We start from the raw sequence: 21193 nt of genomic DNA, 5'->3' as shown, positions 1-21193 counted from the left end.
AGCAGCGACACGCGGTGTGCTCGGGGTGGAGGCTGAGCTGGAGTGAGCTGGGGTGGGGGGGGTGCCTCAGGGCGGAGGGTGGGGAGCTGCCCCGGGGGGGGGCTCAGGGCGGGGGCTCGGGAACGGGGGAGGGCGCAAGGTGGAAGTTTCGCCTAGGGCGTGAAACATCCTTGCACTGGCCCTGATTAACCCACTGCTTTCCTAGGAGACAATGAAACATAGTGTCAGGGTAACAGAATGTGGAAGGCCATATCCCACTCTCCAGCTATATGTTAGCTACTCATGTTGAAGAATAACAGATTGCTTCACTTCATCTTTTTGCTCACCGGTTATCGTATTAAAGTTGATAACAACTGTGGGACTGACAAAAAAAAACAACAGCAGCAACAAAGAAAGCCGGCTCCAAGGTCATCACCAGCTGTATCTGAAGAATAGAGGCCTGCCACCAAAGGAAACCCTCTCCCTCCGCAAGATGTCACCTGAGACTCTGCGCTGAAGGAAAAAATCAATAGCAGCTGGCAGTGTTTAGTTCTTTGAGTTCAAGAACATCTGAAGACATTTATGACTGAATATCAGTCAATTATGTAAAAGCATCAAGCTGCTTCGTAGGATCTGCAGGAGCTAAAAATACATCCGCGTATTGTCTGCAGATCCAAGAGACTGTAACCACTGAAACATTAGCCCCCAAGGAAAACAGAGGAAACTCAGAGCATTACAGGAACAAAGCTGTAGCACAACAGAATCCCGGGGTAACACAGGCCAAGGTAGAGAAATAACTGCCGAAAGTAATTAAGGCATTGATGGAAAAAATCTAAAACAATCTAAGAGAGTGTGAGACCATCCAGACAAAACCTTTGCAAATAGGCAGCTCTGGGGTCCAGTTCATTAACAGATTAGGGCTTCTCTATAAGTAGAAACAACGAGGAGTCCTTGTGGCACTTTAGAGACTAACAAATTTATTAGGACGCCTAGTTGTTTTTGCTGATACAGACCAACACAGCTACCACTCTGAAACCTGTCTATAAGTAGAGTTATTCTGGATAAGAACGTCTGCACATGGAGTTTATTCTAGAATAAGAATGCTTTATTCTGTATTATTTTAACGCACTGGATTACACTATAGTTCAGAATAAGGCACTCTTATTCTAGAATAAGAGTATCCATGCAAGGAGTTTATCCGAGTAGTTAATTCTCTTTATATTCACACACTACCTTATTCAGATTAGCTTTCATATGAAGACAAGCCCTCAGACTCATCTCTGGGGATCTCAATTAAAATTCAGCATTACTATAAGAGAAAATACATTTGGTGGCTCACCCGATTTGTCACTGGTGCACATAAAAAAACAAAACAAAAACAAAGCAGAGATTCTACCATGACGGGCAGTTTCTGCTGAGGAGAGACCCCAGAAAGGAAGAGGTCACAACCGGGAGAGGTGGACTGGTAGAGATCAAGTGATGTTTTCAGAGAACCTACCCACAGCATGCTTGGCTCGAGTGGTGCAATTAGTTCCTCCCCTTTTAAGAATACAAAGAGTCTGGTCAACAGGGCTAAATGGGGGACAGATTATTGAAAAACGAGAGCATAAGGGGAAGTCACTGTGAACTGACACTATAGCAACTCAACCTTGGCCCACCATTTGCTGCACTTCACTGGGTGTTCTGCAGCCCTAGCCAAGCCCTGCCCTGGGGTCCTGTGGGATCAAGGATTGGTATCTCTCTTCCTCTCTCTGCATCACAGGATCCTCTATCCCCCCAGGAATGGAGAGCACAGAAGTACAGGCCTACAGTCATTGCCATTTCTGAGCTAAGTGCTGAGCAGACATCCGAATAAAATGCATCAAAAGGTGGTGTCAAGAAATGGAAGCATTTCCAAAGACTCATCTACCAACCTCCTCAGCCACTTTTGTGGGGGGAAAGAGGTTAGAGAAATGACAAATTGAAGTCAGCTTTGCACAATACAGAATGTGAGCACAAGGTCAACTTCATCAATACGAGTAATAACCGAATCCAAGACATCTCTGCAAAGAGCCAGGTAGGACAGGGGACATTGGCTCAGGTGGGAACATGCTGCTGCTGAATAATCAGCTTAATCTCAACAGAAAAATTAGAGAAGCAAGTCATTAATAGTAGTGCAACAAAAAAAGAACATAAACCTGTCAGAGGAAGCACTGACAGGGAAGTCTGCTCCAATGCTACTAAAATTTCTCCACATTTCAGCAGAAACTAGATGAACCACAAAAACGTGATGCTCTGGACTGAACCATTCTATTGATTAACAGGGTTTAAATAATTCTTGGCACCCATTTAACCGTTGAGCAATTTTCCTTGGAAGGTACCACGAAAAATCACTGCCATAACAATTGTTACAAAAAAACTATGCCTAACCCCAAATACCTTAGCCAAGTATGAAAAATTAATCGTTTTGATTAAATTACATATTTTGCTGTACTGTGGCCAACTCTTTTCTATAGTGTATATATATTTTAAAATCAGTTTCCCTTTATAATGTAACTTCAAAATGGATCTTGGTGTGAAATGTTGCGGAAGTCCCAAACCAGTTATCTTCATTCCTCTGAAAAATCATCTTTTCCAAGGCTGCGTGCGAATGGAGTTTAAAAACACCACAGATATATAATCATGTGTATCTCCACTAGTGGCTGAAACTTTGTATCAATATTTAATCGCCCTTTAGAATTATATAATCACATATCGCATTTTGCATGTGCAGTAGGTTAATAAGCAAAATGCTATAAGTTCAGTATTATTCACACATCGCACATAGAACAGTTATTAAAAAAACACTAGTATGTACATTTTGTGCAGGTCAGAGAAAAATGATGCAAAAATTACAAAACATACCTAAACACAGTAACTACTGCCATTAAGCAGGGCCATTTACTGTGCTTTTATCCTGAAGAGAAGTACATTAGAAACATGTAATAAGCCGCAGACTGCAGGATTTATCACTTAACTGCTCAGCTGAACTCCTTTTTCCTTTCAGTCAGTGATTCAATAGCATTAGCATTGCAGCCAAAAAGGAATTTGTTTGCTAGATTACATGGGACAGATCCAGCTCTGGCTGCTTTGTGCTGCTCCAGTGGTGCACTGGACAGCAGCTGTAATGCCAGCTTAACTAGGGAGCGGAGGATATTCCTCCCACAAGGGAGAATCTCCAGGTGCAAAGGAGCTAATATAGCAGAACAGAAGCACAGCCAGAGGAAAGACTGTTTGGCCCTCATGCTGGCAATTCCCATCTGCTGGACTGGCCTTGTGGGGACAGCGCTGACCCCAGCCAGCTGTCCTCCCACCATTACCTGAGATGCAATGACCATAGCTCAGATGCAGCCCAAGGCTGAGGCTTATGTTAGGCCCTGAATAGCCCCAGTGAAGCCAGTGAAACTCGAAGTGGTGCCACAGAGCAGAATTTGGCCCTAATTCTCTATAAGTGGGGGAAACAAAGAAAAAGAGAAACTATGAATCAAATCTGAAAGCCTTTTGCAGCCGAGTATTTTTGTGCTTCACTATGGTCAATAGGAATGGAGAGACGCCAGCTGAAGGGTTTAAGTTGGAGACTGTGCAATAGGTGTTACTTGAAATTATTTAGGGATCTCGCACCTATCTTCATCTGGTAAGACCAGTACAATCGTTGCATGGCTCTGTGCACTAGGATCCTGGCTCCTATTACTCGGCAACAGCTAGCACTGGATCCATCAATAATCAAGAAACAAAATTAGCCTTCTTCCCCTATCTACTGCCTGCCCTGGCTTTAACTCACTTCGAAGGCAGGAAAAAGATTAAAACTGAAAGTGTCGCTACGCTCTGAAGAACGACTACGGAAAAATCACCTCCCCTTCGTCAGCAGATCTGCCCTTTGTGGGTATGCAGATACAGGTGTGAACTCTCATACTTTTCACTTCTGTTAGCCCTCCAGGGCCAACACCTCTAAAAGAGCAAGTGGGATTCTATTCCTTCTTGTGCATCGACATCACTGCTTGAGGCGGGTTCGCACAAGGGGAAGTGATAGCACCATGGGGCCTGCAGATCCCTCCTCGCGATGTCAGAGAAGTTAAGAATTCACCTTGACTTTCAGATCCCTAGAATATTTTACAGGATGCTTGAAAAAGCATTTTTACTTGGAGCCGATTTGACACAGTCATTGAAAGATAATAAACACAAAACCCCACTACGCACAGAATCGCTCTTCCAAGCGAACCTCACATTAAGAAAAAAAATAAGAAGAGTGAACAATGATCTAGAATAATCATAGTTTAGGCACAAAGGCAGATGTGCAGCTTGTTTTGGTGTCTCTCTCTCTTTTGTTGTTGTTTTGTTTTCACAAAAATAGAAGCCATGAGCTAAAAAAAACAGGGAGGCATCTAAACATGCATTATATAACTACTATGTTAAACTGACACCCATCACCTCATACAGACATCTGGGGGTATAGGTTGCACAAGAAAGGAAACATGCTTACTTCAAATACTAGTAAATAAGATCATCGCTAATACAAGAAAGTAATGGCAATCTCTAGGCACTTAACAGTTTACAGAGAAATCTTTAGTGCTTCCCCATGCTACCTGAAAATATATTAATCAGTCTTAAGTGGTATCAAATGTTTATCTCTAGGATTTAGAAACACTGTAGTAAACGGAAGAGCGAGTGGCATGCAGTGCTAGACTAATGACGTCATCTGTGTATCAAGAACATTTGCATACATCAATAACAGGAATGGAGGTGGGAGAAAGACATGACACCAGAAGAAAATAGCATCAAAAGCAATTTAGATCAATGAGGCATTGACGGCAAGAGGGTAAAAGTAGCTTTGTGTTTTTCATAACCACTTCCCTTCTGGTGATCGTTTGGGTGAGAAAATGTACGAAAACCCTCAAAGGCAACAGGTAAATTTGCTCACCAGGCCCCAGCACCTACATTCACTGAGTGCGCTGAGTTTTAAAATTTCAGTTAAAATAGACCTGGCTGGTTCATAATGTTTGCTATGGGATGGCTGCTTTCAGGGAGGTGATCATGGGAGGGTCCAGTGGGCAGTCCCAGGAGCTCAGAGACCACTAGGATTCCAGTAAGTTATGCCACCTGCAGACCTGCTGCCCTTTTGTTTCTTTCATTTCTTGCCAGTGGTTTTGCTCTTCTTCTCCGCTGCTGTTCTGACCCATAGAAATCCAGCCAATCATCTCCTTGCGCTTCATGCTGCGCCGGTTGTATATGGAGATCATCAGCGTGACGTCAGAAAGCTGGAACAGGGCAACTTGGAAGACGAACGTCTCCTTGTAGATGGGGTTTGGTTGGCCTCGACGGATGGATGTCTTGCAACGAGACATCTCCTGGCCCATGGAGTTGAGGAGGCAGAGTTTTCCGTAGGTGTCTGGGACAAAAGAGAGAAGAGAAACCGTTTAGTTTTGTTGCTACTAGCGAAGGAATATCAAGGGGCCAAGTGGAGCAAATGGGAGCTTTGTCTGAGTAAGCACTGAGTAAAAGCTGAAGGTCAGATCACCCCTTTCCATCATAAAACCCAGGGGAGGGGCATAAGAAGGGAGGAAAACTCTGAGGATTTCCTCATCATTCAGTCTTGGTGGGCAGGCAGGGTTTGACCCTGAGCCTCATGTAATAAACTGCAAGTCTAGCCCCTAAACCCTGCAGGTCCCACTGGGAGGCCATGACCATCTCCATGGAATCGCCGCTCCAGCTGAGGTCCCAGCACCCCTTCCTCCATTTCCTGGCAGCATGGCTCCATTGGAATTGCTCCACCAGGGCCCACCCTGGCTACACGTGCCTCTCATGACTCCCCATTAAAAGGAGGCAACTACTACCTATTATCCTGGACAGATCATGACCCCATAGACAGCCCTTCATAGGTTCCTGAAAGGGGGAGGCAGGTTCCATGGAGGCTGCTGACCACTCTTCTCTTTCTTATGGGAGAGGAGGCATCCGCATGCAGTGGCATGATCTGGCCTTAAGTAAGGACTTCAAGATTTGTCCCAAGCTTGCAATAAAATCCTCTTTTTGCTTTTCCTCCTGAGTGCAGCAGAATCAAGGTCAATTTCATTCACTGTTCAAATTCTTTAGTGTACAGATTTCTGTATTAACTACATTACAGCTGTGCAGGGGGCTGGACTTGACTTCTTGAGGTCCCTTCCAGTCCTACGTTTCCATGATCCTATGATAATACCACCACTAACATCATGTGCTTTCTACAGTCAAAATCCCCAATCTCATCTCATCATCCCACAAATCCTGCTCAGTGCAAGTTTACAACCTATTCCTATTTGCAGGTCACTTTGCCAGGTCGCCCCAGCTCTAACCTTTTTAAACATCAAAGACCAAGGTTCTGCAATTTAATATCACCTCGGAGTGCACTGAAGATAGGAAATAAATTACAACTCACTGTCTCCTTCCTACAGCACGTCTATCCTTTTCTATTCCTGTTTGATGTGCTATGTTACGCACTTATCTGCTGAGAAACACAAGGTGTGAAATTACACTTCAGGTGTGAAAACACTTCTGTAGCTCAAAAGCAGGGCTCTCCATTCCTCAGACTGTTCCACTGAAAAAAGCTGTCAGGAAACTGACAATTGAGGAGTAAATTGTGAGTCTGCACAGCTGTACAGCTATCAGGTTATTGCAGGAAAAGTTCAGCCCTATCACCAGCTAGCTATGGCAATTTGGCTGCCAACATCACACTAGAGACAAAGTAAAGCTTGCCAACAAGTATCTTCTCCATAGAGAGAAAAGGAGAGCAATTTATTCTGTCATGAAATAGTTTGCTGATTGTGGCTGGGAAGGAAAAAAACCCACTTAAATACAAGAAACGTGAATAGTCCATGTGGCACGAAGCAGACTACAGGTCCCATGTACTTTACTGAAAGCTGAAGCCTACTTTCTGTGGGATGGCTTGCGATTTTGGTGGCACACAAACTGAATCGTGCAGAAGCTTCAGATACATTAAAAACAAAACAGAGTTTGGGGTGTTTTTTTTTTTTTAGCTGGACATCATACGAGACCGAACAAAACAATCAGCACAGGGTTCCTGGTGTTATACATGCGGATTTTAGTTTATTTTACCTTGTGGGTGTCTGTACTGACAAAGCATAGAAATGTGTCAAGATGAAGCCAGAGGCTCTGGCCACTGCTCAGGGTACTACGGGGGCTTCTTGATATTAGAACTGGTTGGGGGAGAAAGTTTCAGGAAATTTTGGGGGGAAGTTCTGCCCTTATACGAACATGCCCTTGCTGCAGAAAGTTTGGTTTTAGGGCGGGGCAGTTTCCCCGGTCGAAATGCCAGATGAAAATTTTTAAATGAGTTCCAGTTAGGAACTAGGTACAATGGCTCTATTCTTAGTCTAGTAGTCCCTGAGACTACATTTACGTCAACTGAACCCAACAGAGGCCAAAAGGAAATGACTGAAATCCTCACTGGGATACTTAAGGTAGGTTCTGGACAACCTCAGAGTCTAGACATTTGGAGGTTCCCCTACAACTAAGGTGCACGAATGACCAGTGGGTTCTAGCATGAGAACACCCATATAATTTCACCCTGTGAAGTCAGACAGGATTTGAAACCAGCTGGCTGCAGCATGCTTCGCTCACTGAACCACCCAGTCCCTAGGAGAAGCAGCACTAACATTTGCTCTGGGAAAGAGCTCATGCAACTAAAGCATAATATAGATTCTTCTCTGGATGCGCTAAGTGTCCGTCCTTTCAAGAGACGGGAAACTTCACTATCAATGCTTCAGGCAAGAAGAAGCAGGTTTTTTTGCTCACCTGTCAACCCCAGAGAGTGAGACAGTGACACTGTGAATGAAGTGTCAGAGGAAATCCCTAATGTCTCCACTCTAGATCTAGAGTTTAGCATGCCCATTGTGTTACATTAACAGATGGCAATGAGTGTATCAAATCAACATTACTATACAGCTTGTGGAGGGAATTATGCTCAGCAACACAAATAGTAACTCAGCTGTAGCCCAATGACAACAGCACTTAAAGCTTTCATTTCTTTGCTTATTGGGTTAGCACCCATTAGTGCTGCTTTATTTTATGACCTATCAGCACATCCCTTATAAATCCTGTTCTTCAGGTTTGTTGCAGATTTGCCGCAAACATTCACCTCCACCTGAAACTTGGGCTTAATAAGATTTTACCCTGGGGACCAGTTTATACTCTTGTACACACCTTTGGAAAAAATCTTTTGGCTTGTTTTAAAGACATTGCAATGAAGCTGATGCTGGAATCAATATATATCCAGCTGCAAATGCATTCCTTTAACTCAAATAGAACTTTGCTTTTTATTTTCCAAGATGTGAGTCTGTAGTACAGATTCTGCTTTTTTATATTTCTTACATATTTAAAATAATTGAGTTAAGCGAAGTTACTGGGCACCATTGACTTCTGGGCGTATAATAATCATTTGAACTTCCACTGCACTTCCCACGCAAAATCTCTATGCACTTGCCAAAATTTAATGAATTTACCGCTTGATTTTCAGCTATGCTGATCACCCACCATCAGATTCTAAGGGTTATTTGGGGGCAAAATCAGGGGTGGAGAATAAAGGGATGCTGAAGGATTAATTAACACAGTCTCTCTCTTTTTTTTTTCCCCTGGCAAAGCAACTAGTTGTAACTATGTCTGTAACTCACTGGTGAGTGCATGTTGCCTGATCTGCAGATGATACGAGTCTGGATAGCATCCGACCTACAGAGCTTGGCTGAACCTGTAGCAGTTCTAGCTTTTTGCTCTAGAGGTTCCCAGTCCAGCGACCAGAATGTTGGTGTACATCCACAGATGGTCATCTTTGGAACTGTGTGGACTTTTACTGCCTACCATCTTATGGTCTCCTTATGTTCTACAAATTATCCCCGGCACTAGAGAATGGTTTTTTAACAGACAGAAGGCAAGGCAAAAACCCTACTTTACTTCTCACCTGAAACTGGTGATATTTCTTGAAGGATTCCATAAAAACCCTGACACCTAAAACTAATATGAATTATAGTCAACTGCCATTTTAGCTCATTTACTGGACCATATGATTCTCCTGAGGGGTCATGGCATGACTAACTATCCAGAGGGGGCTACAAAATCTACTAGGTAACCCCTAGAAGGGGCTGGAGAAGTTTTGACTGGTTTCAAATGATTGTGTGGGGGTACCCGAATCTTAATTGACAGCGGTGAGCATAGGGAGCTGTGTCACTTGTTTGAGTGGTAAAATATGCCCAGGGAAAAGGTTTTGTGCTAATGACTTATGCATTCTCATAATTTAACCCAAATTTGGTCCCAGGCTTTTCTAGATTCACACCTCTCCCTGTTCAAATTCCTATGAAAGAGAGCTCTTAATTCACACGGGAAATAATTAATGAAGGTGTAAACACAACAGGCAACAGCTAAAATTTAAGACCAGTCAACATTTCAAGCTCCTCCTAAAGCAAATCAGGACTGTGATACCGAGGTCACACTTGGCGCTATCTCCTAGTCCTCCTTGTTTTGGTCACCTCACCCCAGGCAAACACTGTGCAAGATAGGAAGGATCTTTTAGTGGCGGGGCACTCGACCGAGACTCTCGAAACCTAGGTTCAATTCTTGGCTCAGCCATGGACTTTCTGTGTGACCTTGGGTGAGTCAATTAATCTACCCTGTCGTTCAGTTCCCGAGGTAGGGATAACAGGACTTCCTTGCCTCACCAGGGTGTCAAAAGGATAAAATCTGTTAATGATCGTGAGGCACTTTGATACCATGGTGACGAGGATCATAGAAGTTCTTAGCTAGATAATCTGCGGTATCCTCTGTACTTCTTGCCCCCACTACTCATAACACCGATTGGTTTTTGTTCATCAGCCGTTAAATCTCGATTTGAGGAGCTTTTCCCTTTCCAATTTTGATTTGTTCATTCTCTCTCTCTCTCCTCCGCCCTCTCTTTTCTAACATTAATGCTATTGTGTTTGTTTAATGGGGTTAATATGCTGCTGGTATGATAATGATCATGTACGGCTGTAATTATCATGTGTGATTAATTCTGCACTTGCTGAAAGGCTGTGAGGGTTATTCTTACCAGAGGGGAAGTCAGAACAATAGTGTTTGACAAGGGGCATTATACATTAATATGAACCCCACAAGAAATGCACAGAGGGAAAGAATTAAGATTGTGCTTGGAAGGAGAGAAGTCAAACAGAGCAGCAGGAAATGTCTGGCAGAGGGTTACAAGCTCTTTGGGGCAGGAGCTGTCCTTTTGTTCTGTCTGTACAGTACCTGGCACAATGGGGTGCCGGTCCTAGACACTACCCCAGTACAAATTATAACAATAATAAATAAGACAAGGGCATTTATCAAGGCAGCAGGTCCCAGCTGTCACTCACTGTAAAATACCCCCACTTAAGTGAGAATACCGGGTTTTTGAGGAAAACACCCTAGGAGACTAAAATATCAACCCCAGAACCATCCCAGGGGCCCAGTAAAATAGTGTGACTAGAACATGGAAGGAAAGAAGGATAAGTTCTTCTCTTCTATAATGGCTGGAAACATGAGCACAAGCTGATGAGTTTTAGGAGGACTAAATAAAACAAGATACATATCATACATACATCATCAGCGTTAAAATACGGAGAGGGCCATCATGGAAAAAGGGACATACTAAAGAAAAAACACTTGTGTGACACTTTCTCAGGGTGTCCGGAACTGTGAGTCACCTTGTAAAACCCCTGCTTCAGCGGGAGAGAGACGTGCTCAATGAGACGTCAGCTCCCGGACACCACCAGCCTGTTAGCTATCCAACCAAACTCCTCAGGGCTCTGCCAGCCCTTTCTTTGCCTTGCTGGTAACAACAGGTATAGATACAGGGATCACTTAAGGCCTGATGCTGCAGCCCTTACTTTTGTTTGTATTCCCAGGGTGTCCAGTGGAGTTAATGGAACTACTAACACGAGTAACGACTGCAGACTCAGGCCTGCAGCCCAGCAAGTCCAGGTGGACAATTCCTGAAGTTCTATCTTGGACCAAAACTACCTTCAAATGCCACTTCTGAGTCCTTCTCGGGAGATGCTGCGTCAGAAATTCAAGCAGCAAAAAACTGCTCACGTGCATCATAATGTTGAGATTTAAAAAAAATTAACACTGATGGATCACTGTCATTTTTGAAGGATAAATAAGGGAGGCTGCAATATTTAACTGACTCAGTTCAGCTCTCTACAACATTTTGTTTTGAAGGTTTTGGGATGCACAAGATAAATCCAGGGGGAAAAAAAACACTCTTTCCTTGCCCAAAAAACTCTCTCTTACGGCTTTTGCAGGCTCCAAGATGCTGCCCTCTAAATAACATGTAGGGTCTGCCTCTGCAGGTGTGGGGGCCTCCCCAGGCACCAGATCCACTGTGGATTTGGGGAGCCATGCAGGGGGCATGCAAGCCACATGAGGCTTGGAGCTCAGTTATGGAGGGCCCTCAATGGGGCAGAGAGCCGGGTTGGAGTGAGGACAGAACATGGTAGGGTTGGACTGGACGATTCACTGCTGTGTAGCTCCTCCTGCTGTGTCCCATACACTCTGGTGAGGGCGGTGGGTGGGTGTGGATTGACCAATAGGCAGCAGAGGATACTAAAGCCACTGGACTACAGCAAAGCTTAATTTGTGCCAGTGCTGAGCCCTGGCACCTCTGAACTTGGTCGCTCGTAGCCCCGGCACCCCTGGGCATGGTCGCTCGTAGCCCCGGCACCCCTGGGCCTGGTCACTCGTAGCCCCGGCACCTCTTTCATTACACATGAAGCACTGAACTGCAGTAGTATGCATGGAATGGCTCTGCAGCTACTATGCAGTCTGTGTGCACGCAGGGGGTGGGAAAGATTCTTTCCCTCATGCTGCCTCCCCTGAGCATCTGCCCAATGCCATCTGGAGAGTAAACATTACACTTCTTTCGACAGCTACTAAGCTGGCGGGGGCTACGACATGGGAGGTTACGTGCAGCACGTATCTCTCTCCTGCACTCCATGCGCGCTCTCTCTCTCTCAATGTCTTCTCGCATGCACAGTGCGCATTGCATAGTGGTTTGGTTTTCCACTGCCTTTTACATTAGCTGTCCCAAAGCCCTTCACAAAGCCCCGTTATGCTTGAAGCTCCTGTTATGCATTTCAAAAATACCTCTCACAGCAATGGACCCCAGAACACGTTTAACTGAGAGAAGAAATATTGGCCAGGACTCTACGGCTATCTCCCTGCTCTTCAAAAACAAGATGGGATTCTTAGTTTCTACCTGGCAAAGGAGGCTTGGTTTAATATCTCATCCAATGAACAGCACCCTAGTCAGAGCAGCAGCCTGCATCTCATACTGCTTCACTGGAGTGCCGGCAGTGGTGACGACTGCAGTTTCTAGCCTGGGGTTTGGAGCCAAGTGTTCCCTTTTCCCAACCCCTTTTGCTCTCTTTTTGATAGGTTTTTCCCTGACATCACATTACCAGGAATTTTCCAGGCAAGCAAGTACAGTATAGAACAGAAAATAATGATCTGACTTTGGATGGGGAAGCTATTGTGATGGATATGGAACTCCTCTGCAGTAAATTATGAATATTGTATGCGGGCCTGGCCACAGGGATGGTGTTTATTGTATGAATATATTGATTTAATTCAATAGTGAGCTGTCTGGACACAGGCAGGAAGTGGGAGAAGGGCTCAAGATAGCCACTTATTAGCAAATACTTAAGTGCTAAGGGACACTGACAGACTTATTTGCTTTGCTGACACTGTCAGAGTCTCCAATAGGCCTACAAAACTGGTTTAATCAGCAATAACCAGGGCCCTGCAAACATGAAAACAAAGAACTTGGGCAGGTTTCAAAACAACATCATCTCAGGTATGTCTTCACTGCAGTTAACCTAGGCTCTCACCCAAGTTTTAGGCCAACCCCCGCTACCATTCACACAGAAAAACCTCTGATCCCAGGTTTGGAGATGTTGTAAGCTTTGGATACCTGGCCTGGCTGGGAGTGGGGTTAGAACCTGGGCTGGAAGCTGTCCAGTTTGCAGCGAAGATGCAAGCTAAACCATGCGAATGATGACAGTCCTCCAGTGCCTTCCCACAATTCCCTCCGTGCATCCAGAAGGACAGACACGTTCTGCCGCAGTGGGAACGAACCACAAAATGGCTCAGCTTATTGCAGCACAAAGAACCATGGGATATGGCCCTGGAAGTGCCAGTCACACACACACAGGTGAGTGCAGTACCAGTGAGGACGCAGTAACTTGGGGATGGCCTTGCAGTGCGGCAACTCACACCTGGGTGCGGCTAATCTGGGTGCCAGTCAACCAAGTAAACTCTGCAATACCTTCAGCGGGACAGAGGGCTACAGGGAAACCAGACAGACACAGGGGCCCACTGGGTGTGTAGGAGGAAGCTAGGCTTGCTGAGGTCACCTTTGTGGGAGGATTAGAATCAAGGCAAGATAGACATGTGTGCAGACTCTGTTGTTTTAAAATCCTTTTTCTCCTACACTTTGTTCCCACTGCCAAACAAATAATAATTTTAAGAAGGCTGTTTGGTTCCTATATACCACTGGTCACTGCCTCTTGAAGGGAAGAACCACAGGTGCCTGAAACCAGCTGGACCTGCAGGACAAGATTGTTTCATACACAAGGTAGTACAGCCCAGGTCCTGGTCTAAGAGTTGAAGAACTGCAGGCAGGAAAGAGCACGAGGCCCAAGACCTGAGTTGGGGGCACTCCGAGAGCCCAGAAAGGGGCAGCTAGACCTGTGACCACAACACATTTGAAGATTTTCATTGAAATTTTAAGAAAATCTTATTTCTTGGCTAGCTATGGGTATTAGGTAATGGGATATAGGGCTTGATCCTGCAAGGTTCTGAGCACTCTGGCCACAAGCTAGCGAAGCAATTAAGTACTTCAATGGAACTACCCACATGCTTACATTTAAGTGTGTGCTAAAATGCTTTGGTGGATCGGAGCCAAAGGTGCGCACCACTCTGCAGGTTCAAGCCCAAAGAGTCTTCATTTATAGATCCCCAGTTCAAATTGAGCCCAGGTTCATAGTGACCAAATGTTGTTGCCATCAGGTATATGTCTGATGCTTATGTCCAGTTCTCAATGGGCAAGTAACCACACCACCAAAAATACCTCCTCAATTGACGCTAGTTCTAGGATGAGATGACAGCCCAAAGACTGAAGGGCCATGAAGTTTGAACTCGCCCCTAGAGACGGTACCTAGAGGAGCTTTGAATGAGGCACATTGGCAGCAAAGCACAGTGAATAAAGCGCAGAGTTTGGTCAGCATCGCTGTGAACCTGTCACGCTTCACGAGCACTAGACACAATTAAAGCATTAAGTATGTTCTCTTGGCTCCAATTTTATTTTTTATATTAGAGAGGATGGCTGGTCCAAAGACCTGGGTTCAAAGCCCTGCTTTCCCGCAGGCTTCCTGTGTGACCTTGGGCAGATCACTTAGTGGTTCCGTGCCTCAGTTCCCCTCTATAAAATGGGGCTAATACCACTTCTTTGCCTCACTGGGATAAATACGTTAAATATTGTGAGGAGCTCTGATACTATGGTAATGGCAGCCACATCAGTACCAGAGACAGATACTTTATTCAAAATGCACAGGCATTTGGAATAATATTTTTTATTTCACTATTAAATGTAAAAGTCAAATGTGCAGAGACTCAACTGGGAAATGCTTTAATTGGATAGCTTGATGTGGCAAAAACTATATCAAGAAAATAAAACTAGGTTGTGGCTCAGTGGCTCTATCGAATAGGTATGCCATTACGAGAGACTTCACTTACCGGGCGGCCTGTTAATAGCAAGGTTGCGGAAATGGCTGCCTTTGATCATCTCTACTGACAACCGTCCGGTAGTCGCATTGTACGACAGTCCCACCAGCAGCTCTGGTACACCTCCGTGCGACAGGGACTGTGTTGAAGAAGCGCTATCGCTGTGCGAGATGGCCGACAGACTGAGCTGCGAGTCTCCACTCTGCAGGGAAAGAGCAAAGAGAGTCCCTCTGGAATGCTCAACACCGCTCCCCCTTTAATGTATGCCTTGTGGTCTCATTGGATAGAGTTGTGATGTTCTCCTAGGAGTTGCCAATGACTAAGAATCATCTGCATGAATAACAATGGGGCAGAAGATAGAAATGCAGGAACAAGTCTCCAGCATCACTTTGCAGAAACACATCTGTCAATATTCTCTCTCTAGAGGCCAGAAGCCCTGACTAATGTGTTATTACCAGTGTAAATCAAAGTCTTTGAGATAAACATATGCTCCAGTACATCAAAAGTAGAGTAAATTTCCCTGAAAATGACTTTCTGATGGAATGTGTCTAGCACAATCTTCTATCTTTTGTGTCACTTGCTGTATATTTTCTTGCTTTCTTCCTAGTTACCATCATGTTCAGTTCTTCCCCCCCAAATGCAGGGTTTATTATTCATTTTGTGCAGGGCCGCCCAGAGGATTCAGGGGGCTGGGGTCTTGCTGCCGAAGACCCGGCACTTTGGCAGTGGGTCCCGGGGCAGAAGGACCCCCCGCCGTAGGTCTTCGGGGCACTTCGGCGGTGGGTCCCAGAGAGGAAGGACACCATCCCCCCGCCGCCGAATTGCTGCCGAAGACCTGGAGCGGAAGAAGCTCCGGGGGCCCAGGCCCCGCGAGAGTTTTCCGGGGCCCCTGGAGCGAGTGAAGGACCCCACTCCAGGGGCCCCAAAAAACTCTCGTGGGGGCCCCTGCAGGGCCCGGAGCAAATTGCCCCACTTGCCCCCCCCCTTCTAGCAGTTGAGGTGTGAACAGCCTCATCTTCCCTGACTGAGCTAACCTTGTTATCTCTAGCCTGATTCTTGCCTGCATATTTATACCTGCCCCTGGAAATTTCCACTACATGCATCTGACGAAGTGGGTATTCACCCACGAAAGCTCATGCTCCAATACGTCTGTTAGTCTATAAGGTGCCACAGGACTCTCTGCTGCTTTTTATAGATCCAGACTAACACGGCGACCCCTCTGATATCTGATATGATAGATGATCTAATCTGGGATTGGAAATTGGGATTTTCCAAGGAGACTAGAGGAGCAATGTGACCAAATCCTACAGAAACAAGGCACCAAACTTCCTCAGACTCCTTGGAAAATCCCAGCTAGAATGCTCTTGTGGTGATATTCAGTGTCTATACATAGGACTCTGAGAACTGGGCAGTTCTCTGGAATGTACAAGAGGCTGCTTAAGATGTTCAAGCCAAAGAAGTGTCCAACTGGTAGAAAACATGCATGCGTGCATGCAAATGGGTAATTATGGATGCAAAATGGAAGGTTGGTTGTGTGGGCAATGGACCTTTTTGTGGGTTCTACTCCATATTTATGAGCAGTTACCAGTCTGAGACCATGAATTCATCTTTTGTGGATGGAACTTGTCTGCCTAATTTTGAAAACTTGGCCCTCTAACCTCAGAACACAAGAGATTACACAGAAAGATCTGGTCCCTGAATACATACAAGGTGGAAATTCTGTATTATGAAAGAACATAGGAATGGCCATACTGGGTCAGACCAAAGGTCCATCTAGTCCAGTATCCTGTCTTACGACAGTGGCCAATACCAGGTGGCCCCAGAGGGAATGAACAGAAAATCACCAAGTGATCCATCTCCTGTCACCCATTCCTAGCTTCTGGCAAACAATCATTTTAAAAACCATGCACCCGTGCTCCCTTTCAATCCTACTGAAATGTCTAAAAGGGAGCAGAAGTGAATGCATCAAGTACCATGGACGCTGAGCACTGAGCTTTCTCTAACTAGTGCTGACATTCATCGCTTGAGACCAGGATGAAAACTGAGATCTGAATAGTGGTGCTAGGAAATGGGCCAGCAGCATGTTTAAGAATCCTTAATGAAGAGGTTGGTGGATTAGCCAAGTAAGCTGTACCCCTCCACCTCCGCCAATGATGCAAAGAATTAATAGACTTACACTCATATCGCTCCTTGGCTCCAAAACCAGTGTCACCTTCACTTCCCCCTCCTGGTTTAGGCTCCTCAGATAAAACAGTTGCTCCCCCATCATCTGTTCCCGGATCATTTTGTGCACTGCATAGAGACGGAACCTGAGTGCGTAGCTACTCAGCTTCTCTGGCTCCAGCTTATTAAAGGTCATTTTGTCTTTGAACACTGGGATGGGTCCTTTCTGAATGCTCGACTTTCCCCTCTGTTTCTTGCTGGGCATCAGGACTGTGTGAACTTGCCAGGTGTTCACACCACTGCGATCTTTGTCTGGGATATCCTTAGCTTCCAGGATAGTTACCAGCAGCTTTTGGCTCGAGGCCTTATAATCGAGGAGGATGTCTAGGTCACCACATTTAGAAATGGGTTCATGGGCACTGTGATGAGCTGCAAGATTATTCCCTCCATCATGTTCCTGCCATGGAGAGAATAAATAAAGGAGTATATATTAAAAAAGCATTTTCTTATACAGGCCCTATTAAATCAAACACCTCGAAGATCATTTGAAATAGGATAACTGGCAAACATGACAGAGACCAAATATAAGGCACATTGGCATCTACCAATGAAAAGTGCTATATAAGAACTAGGAATTTATTATTATTATTATAGCTTCATCAACTCAATCCCTAGATGGACTGTGGGTGAAGAAATATCCCGAGCAAAGCACCATTTGCAATAAGAACACAGACATCACCTCCTCCTTATGTGCATCTTCCAAATCGGCTACCCCTCGACTGCCTACATCTACACTGCATCTGATTCTGAGCCTTCCAGCCCGGGTTGATGGGCTTGTGCTAGTGTGCTAAAAACAGCTGTGTACACAGTTCAGCTCAGGCTCTCAAGCCCCCCACTTCAAGGCTTGAGAGCCGAGCCCCAGCCCAAGTCACACCATCTACATAGTTACTATTCTGTCGACCCAGGCTCGGAGGGCTCCCTCCCAGATGCAGTGTAGACATACCCCAAGTGTGAATACAGTACCCACCTTGGAAATGTTATATGGTGATGTGAACATACACTTTGTGGTGTTTTTATTCTGCTCACCCTCGTATTTGGAGAGCAGGCAGGCATTTAGCAAAACAAAGCCTCTAAATGCCCCTTTTTTTTCTTGAGGGGCCAACTCTGGTTAACTGTTGGATTCTGTACTGCATCTCATTCACAACCAAGTGGTGGGCTGTTGTTCTGAATTTGCTTGCAGCAAGAGCAGTAGATGTGGTGATACAGAAAAGTAGTCAGATCAGATCGGGGGAGTGGTAAATAATGCAGAAAACAGGTCACTGACCTGTATCAGAGGGGTAGCCGTGTTAGTCTGGATCTGTAAAAGCAGCAAAGAGTCCTGTGGCACCTCATAGACTAACAGACGTATTGGAGCATGAGCTTTCGTGGGTGAATACCCACTTCGTCGGATGCAGGTCACTGACAGTGAGCTAGATTGCTTGGTAAACCAGGTGCATGCAAACAATTCGCCTTTTGATATGGCTAAATGTAAATATGTATACATCTAGGAACACAGAACGTAGGCCATATTTAGAGACTGGAGGACCATATTCTGGGAAGCTGTGCCTCTGAAAAAGATTTGGGGGTCATGGTGGATAACCAGTTGAACATGAGCTCCCAGGGTGACACGGTGGTTGAAAAGCTGAATGCAGTCCTGGGATGTATAAACAGGGGAATCTCAAGAATGAGTAGAGAGGTTATTTTACCTCTGTGTTTGGCACTGCTGCGACTGCTGCTGGAGTACTGTGTCCAGTTCTGGTGCTCACAATTCAAGAAGGATGTTGATAAATTAGAAAGGGTTCAGAAAAGAGTGACGAGAATGATTACAGGATTAGAAAACATGCCTTGTGGTGACAGACTCAAAGAGCTCAATCTATTTAGCTTAACAAAGAGAAGATTACAGGGCGACTTGGTTACAGTCTGTAAGTATCTACATGGGGAACAAATATTTAACAATGGGCTCTTCCGTCTAGCAGAGGAAGGTATAACATGAGCCAATGGCTGAAAGTTGAAGCTAGACAAATTCAGACTGGAAATAAGGCATACGGGTAATTAACCATTGGAACAAGGGTCATGGGGGGTTCTCCATCACTGGCCATTTTTAAATCAAGATTAGATATTTTTCGAAAAGATCTGCTCTAGGAATTATTTGGGGTTGTACCGGAGAACAGATTAGATGATCACAATGGTCCCTTCTTGCCTTGCAATCTTTGAATCAAATACTCTTTGGCTCATCTTCCACTGTGGGCGTCTCCCTCCAAAGTGCCTCGAATCTTCTCTTCACTTTGACCCCTCATATTTTCATGATGAGATCGCAAAACATACAAGCAACACGTATGTAAAACAATTCTCAAATGACCCTTTCTTTCAGCTTCTTTAAAACATTTATTTGATTAAACAAGATGAAACACCCCACTGTTGCTCACTTCGCCTGTTGATGGGGGTGTGCGAGTTTCTGTTTAAAGGTGCTTTTTATCTCAGAATGTGTTTCATGTGATAAAGGCATTGCTATAACAATCCATTACTTGTATTTAAACCTGTGTATACTCTGGACTAGGGCAAGATTTCCAGTTAATACCCAGAAGGTGAATCAAGGCCCATTGCTGGCAGTCTAAGGAGAAGGGCAACTCAAGCCTTTATCTTTTGTTTTTAAACTAAGATTTCTTTTCAACATGTGGATCTAATTACAGCATAGATTAGGAGCAGTAATAGTGATCCCCTTAAGAAGCACTAATGGGGTCTATTTATCAAACAAAGCCAACTTTTCAACTACCTCCCTTCAATCTACCTGACAAATATTTAGGCTCTTAAACATATAAGTGTAAAATCCCACATTTCCACTTTCACATAGGCTAGTTACGGTAGTTTGCAGTTACTTGACTGGTGCATGCAAATACAAGTTAGAGAGAGAGAGAGGAATGCAGTGAAAAACTGTCCCTCTCTGTCCACGCAGAATTCTTGCTAATGCTAGCCAAAGAAGAATGACACCCAATGAGCACATACAGACGGCTTGTTCCAGCACACCACAGAGACAGGACTTTGCACGCGTAAGTGCAATGCAGGACAAGTTGTTCCGGAGAACCTGATCATGTGAGTGACGCTGCGTGGCTGTCAAGCTGCTTCCACCGGGTTGCTGGAGTAAGGCTTAAGGAGCAAGCACGAGAAAGATTGCACTTAAGCCTACTTCTCCCCAAACATGTTCATTCCCATTTTTACCATGTGCATTTGCCATTCAGGAAGTGGGATCCCAATGGGTTTGTGGCTTGCTATGCGGGGGACTACATTTAGTGTGTAACTTTACGTGCACCTAGTCATTGCCTCCACTTGTACTTGAGCTGGAAAGCAGCAGTTTTGTGGATGATGCACGGCCCTGTAGGATAAAGTATTCAAAGATGGCCTTCAGGCTGCTCTAAATCATGCCAACTACCAGTCCCCTCACCAAATACTAATACAGTAGCCATTGAAGAATTGGATATCAGATTGTCTCGACCAACCTCTCTTAGTTTTGGCTATGTCCCTCACACTGACCCTAAGGAGGTGGGAGAAGTGGCAGAAGCTACATCAACCCTCTGGCACCAGAAAATGTTTCTCCAGTGGTGTTACCCTTCCATGGCTTGCTAAACTACCTTCAGTGATGATTTGTGCTGGCAGTGGAGCACAAAGTCAACAGCCAGCTGGCACTTCCAAAGACCTCTCCGATGTCTGGAACCTGCTCATGTTCAAGTTTCCTATATGGCAGAGGTTGCTTGCAGAAGCTTACTCCTGCTCCTAATGAAGGCACTGGTAAAATTCCCATTAACTTTCGTGGGTTAATATATATTGGGCCATAAATATTCTGTAAATACGAGCAACTGGACTGAAATCCAAATGCTGTGTGGAGTTAAATATTTCCATATGAAATAAATGTTTTTCTTTCCCAGTAAGGTGTACTGATGTATTGGGATCAATACAGGAGGAAGTGGGGAAAATTATAGGGCCTGATAGTCAGACTAGATAATCTGATGGTCCCTTCACTCCTTAAACTGTATGAATCTACACAGATTTAAGACAAATACCCCTCTCAGTATAGTGTGTCTTTTTAACAGATCATCAGTACAGGACAGAGTGTGTATATATGTAAAATACACATTCCTGCCAGAAAAATAATTAAATCTCACAAAGCAGGTAATTATGGGAGCAGCCTTGAAATGCCCTTTGAATATCCACTGTGGAAGCACAA

At 44.8% G+C, this 21193-nt stretch overlaps 1 protein-coding gene across 4 annotated transcripts in view; it reads right to left on the bottom strand.

Annotated features, from left to right (window-relative positions):
- Nucleotides 1–677: 677 nt before the first annotated feature.
- The window catches only part of SYT16 (synaptotagmin 16), a 141903-nt gene continuing 121387 nt past the window's right edge, over nt 678–21193 (bottom strand). For 3 of the 4 annotated variants that reach the window (XM_039538802.1, XM_039538801.1, XM_039538799.1), the window contains exons 5-7: nt 16949–17392; nt 14785–14974; nt 679–5383 (exon numbers count right to left, since the gene is read on the bottom strand). In XM_039538802.1, the coding sequence (XP_039394736.1) occupies nt 5070–5383; nt 14785–14974; nt 16949–17392 (948 nt within the window). In that variant the 3' untranslated portion in view covers nt 679–5069. Of the gene's footprint in view, nt 5384–14784; nt 14975–16948; nt 17393–21193 lie in introns of all 4 variants that reach the window. The other variant, XM_039538800.1, reaches the window with a different exon arrangement.

The sequence above is a fragment of the Mauremys reevesii genome, linkage group 4, assembly GCF_016161935.1.
Source record: "Mauremys reevesii isolate NIE-2019 linkage group 4, ASM1616193v1, whole genome shotgun sequence".
Classification (NCBI taxonomy): Eukaryota; Metazoa; Chordata; order Testudines; family Geoemydidae; genus Mauremys; species Mauremys reevesii.
This window is presented reverse-complemented; position numbering and strand designations above follow the sequence as displayed.